Below are 1,623 nucleotides of genomic sequence, written 5' to 3'. Positions count from 1 at the left end.
TCAGGGCTCCTCGGGGACGTACTGGTGGATCCAGTCCAAGTCGCGGGTGATGCGGGTGTAGATGCCTGGCCGGTTGGGCTGAGCACAGTCATTGCCCCAGCTGACCACACCCGCCTGCAGCCAGGTGCCATTCACCTTGCAGACCAGGGGCCCTCCGGAGTCACCCTGGGGAGGGGAGGGGTCAGCGGTGGCTGTGAGGCCTGGGCGGCTGGGGGCTGCAGGGGGACGCGAGACCCACCTGGCAGGAGTCCCTCTTGCTATTCCCGGCACAGAGCATGTCGTCCCGGACGATCGGGATGTTGTCCCCTGTGTACAGGCCAGTGTGGTATTTATGTCACATGCTGTTTTCCACGATGGGGACCTTCACCTGCTCCAGGGGGAATGGCGGTGGCAGGGGTTCTGGGGGTGAGAGGAGAGGAAGGATGCTGCATCAGGAGAGTGTGGGATCACCGCCCTGAGCCTGCCGGTTGGGACCCTGTTCCCCAGAGGAAACCCCAGGTGGTGGAGCCGTGATGTGCCCAAGTCCCCTTCCAGCGGTTCCTGACACTCACCTCCACTGTTCAAGTTGCCCCAGCCTGTCACCCAGCACCTAGTCCCCGGGCGAAAGGTCTCCGAGGCAGGGGGCAGGGTGACCGGATGGACGTGGCTGGAGATGTTCACGGGGTCCCCAAGCTCCAGCAGGGCGATGTCTGCCCCGTTCTCAGCTATATAGTAGTTGGGGTGGGGGATGACCCTGCTGACGGGCAACAGCTCATCCTGGTAATAGAGGTGCTGCTCCCGCAGCTGCACCCTGAGGACTGTGGGGTCTTGGACTTTCCTGGGGAGAGAGAGGGGCACCTACTCAGGTGCTGAGCCACCTCTGGGACACCCAGGAGCGTGAGTGAAGCCCCAGGCCCACCCCTACCCGCCAGGCCCTGTGGAGACTCACGGTCCGACGCAGTGGGCCGCAGTCAGCACCCACCAGGGGTGGATCAGGGAGCCCCCGCAGATGTGTTTCCAGTACTGGGTGCTGAATCTCAGGCTCACCTGCCAGGGCCACTTGCTCCCAGGGCCCTCCCGTCCCCCTACGATGCCTGCTCGCTGCAGGGCCTGGTCTGGGGCTGGGGCAGGAAGTGCCTTCAGGACACGATACGGCCCAGCCTCCAGGCTCAGCCCTTCCCTGTGCCAGCACCACCCTGGGCTTCTCTGAACCCACCCACCCATCCCTGGGCTAGTGGGGGGTGGGGTGAGGGGACAGAGACAGCACGGGCCCAGGGTCAGGACTCACCAGCGGCCGCATGGACCAGGCTCACCAGGAAGGGCAGCGCCAGCGCCAGCAGATGCAGCATCTGGAAGGAGCACGGAGGGGCAGCTGGAACTTGGCTGGGGGTCTGTGGGGTGTGGGTTCTGCGGGGTGCGGGGTCTGCAGGGTGTGGGGTGCAGGTGGAGTCGGGGCCCCTGGTGATCAGGGAGTCAGTGCAGGCCAGGGGATCTGGGGCCTCAGTGCTCCGGATCTGAGGCTCGACCACCCTGCTCCATGGTGACACCTAGATGTCGGACTCCCACTGGGGGTTCTCACCTTGGCGGGCCCAGCTGCTTTTGCCCAGTCTGCTCTCCCTGCCCTTTTATCCTCACAGAGCAGGA

The 1,623-nt window shown here is 65.1% G+C and overlaps 1 protein-coding gene across 1 annotated transcript; it reads right to left on the bottom strand.

Annotated features, from left to right (window-relative positions):
• LOC132476006 (tryptase-2-like) lies at nt 1-1,328 on the bottom strand. The gene is given in 5 exon segments (XM_060077713.1): nt 1-165; nt 239-399; nt 552-817; nt 929-1,116; nt 1,284-1,328. Coding segments are annotated over 5 exon segments (825 nt in total).
• Between the last annotated feature and the right edge of the window lie 295 nt (nt 1,329-1,623).

The sequence above is a fragment of the Mesoplodon densirostris genome, chromosome 16, assembly GCF_025265405.1.
Source record: "Mesoplodon densirostris isolate mMesDen1 chromosome 16, mMesDen1 primary haplotype, whole genome shotgun sequence".
In the NCBI taxonomy this organism is placed as follows: Eukaryota; Metazoa; Chordata; class Mammalia; order Artiodactyla; family Ziphiidae; genus Mesoplodon; species Mesoplodon densirostris.
This window is presented reverse-complemented; position numbering and strand designations above follow the sequence as displayed.